A 2,087-nucleotide genomic window follows, 5' to 3' on the forward strand; every position below is an offset into this window, starting at 1 on the left:
TTCTTCCCATCCACCTCCATATTAATTTATAAATGGCTGTTCTTCCCACCCACCTCCATATTAATTTATAAATGGCTGTTCTTCCCATCCACCTCCATATTAATTTATAAATGGCTTTTCTTCCCATACAGTATACCTTCTGAGCACGCAACAACCACTCCATCGGCCGAAAAGTGTCAACGATCTCATGCCCATGATTGGCGCGCGTTTCTACACGGAACTCGAATCTGAACAAACGTGTACAGATATCTTAGAGACTGAAATAAGTAAGGAGTTGGAGAATGGACGCCTTTTCCGGCTGATTGCCAAATTAGGGTTTGTCAATGAGCGGCCTGAGTATGCCATGGACCCGAGCTGGTCGGAAACCGGGGACCGATATCTGCTCAAGTTGTTTAGGGACTATGTATTCCATCAGGTGTGTTGTATGATAATCAATTAACGTATTCCATCAGGTGCGTTGTATGATAATCAATTATCGTATTCCACTAGGTGTGTTGTATTATGAACACTTGCGTATTCAATCAGGAGTGTTGTATGATAATCAATTAACGTATTCCATTAGGTGTGTTGTATTATGAACATTTGCGTATTCCATCAGGTGCGTTGTATGATAATCAATTAACGTATTCCATCAGGTGTGTTGTATGATAATTAATTAACGTATTCCATTAGGTGTGTTGTATTATGAACATTTGCGTATTCCATCAGGTGCGTTGTATGATAATCAATTAACGTATTCCATCAGATGTGTTATATGATAATCAATTAACGTATTCCATTAGGTGTGTTGTATGATAGTCAATTAACGTATTCCATTAGGTGTGTTGTATTATGAACATTTGCGTATTCCATCAGGTGCGCTGTATGATAAGCAATTAACGTATTCCATCAGGTGTGTTGTATGATAATCAATTAACGTATTCCATTAGGTGTGTTGTATGATTATCAATACGTATTCCATTAGGTGTGTTATATTATGAACAATTGCGTATTCCATCAGGTGCGTTGTATGATATCAATTATCGTATTTCATTAGGTGTGTTGTATTATGAACAATTGCGTATTCCATCAGGTGTGCGGTGTGATGAATAATTAACGTATTGTAACAGGTGTGTTGTGGGATACACACCGTCGTAGGTATTACACTGTTGCTCGCTGGCGGTTGGTTGTATAGACACAATTGTCAAGAATTGTTCTACCACATTTGTGTACTAATTTGCAGTATTAAGTTTGGCTTCATCACATGTGTACCACGCCCTGGTTATGCGCTGTGGCGCTACAGCAGCAGGTCACTGAATCCTATATTCAATTCTGGCGTTAACACATCTGTATACCCCCAGCTCTAATATTATAGTCTACTAGTTAGGTACACCTATATAGATTCAAGCACCGTGGTTAATACGGTCATTCTGTGGGTGTAAGGGGGGGGAGGGTTTAGGCTGGAGTAGGGCTACTCGTGTGTATGGGAACTTTTCTGGTGAACTTGTTTGGAAAGATTCACGTTATATATGTTACTGTATGTAATTGGCAATATATATAAAATTTAGCTACTACTATATGTATACGCTACTATATATCATTTGCTACATATACTATATGTACACTACTATGTATCATTTTCTACACAAACTATATGTAGACTCCTATATATCATTTGCTACATAAACTATATATACACTACTATGTATCATTTGCTACAAATATATGTCGGCCATTGTTACATATACCTCGATGGCACATGGGCTGCGCCACACTAATTCTCCTGATGTTTCTACTGCTATCTAGGTGTCTGAAACGGGGGATCCTTCAGTATCGTTGGCGCATGTTGTCCATTGTTTGAATAAGGTATGTCGACATTACAAGACACGCATGCACATGTACATATGTACGTAAATCGGTATGCACATACGAGCTCATTCGTAGTCTCGAACGGTAATGTTTGTCTTCAGGCGTCAACATCATGCCCGGCTGTATCGCTCATTTGGAACCTTAGTATGACATTTTATTCACAAATTATATATAAATCTATACACACATACACACACACACACACACACACACACACACACACACACTACACACACACT

General features: G+C 38.8%; 1 protein-coding gene across 1 annotated transcript; it reads left to right on the plus strand.

The window, feature by feature from the left end:
- Positions 1-187: 187 nt before the first annotated feature.
- On the plus strand, positions 188-415 carry SARC_12767 (hypothetical protein; the record flags this gene model as incomplete). Its single annotated transcript, XM_014293119.1, has 1 exon — positions 188-415. A coding segment is annotated over one exon (228 nt), but the record flags the coding sequence as incomplete, so codon positions are not given.
- Between the last annotated feature and the right edge of the window lie 1,672 nt (positions 416-2,087).

The sequence above is a fragment of the Sphaeroforma arctica genome (assembly GCF_001186125.1).
Source record: "Sphaeroforma arctica JP610 unplaced genomic scaffold supercont1.2569, whole genome shotgun sequence".
Taxonomy (NCBI): Eukaryota; class Ichthyosporea; order Ichthyophonida; genus Sphaeroforma; species Sphaeroforma arctica.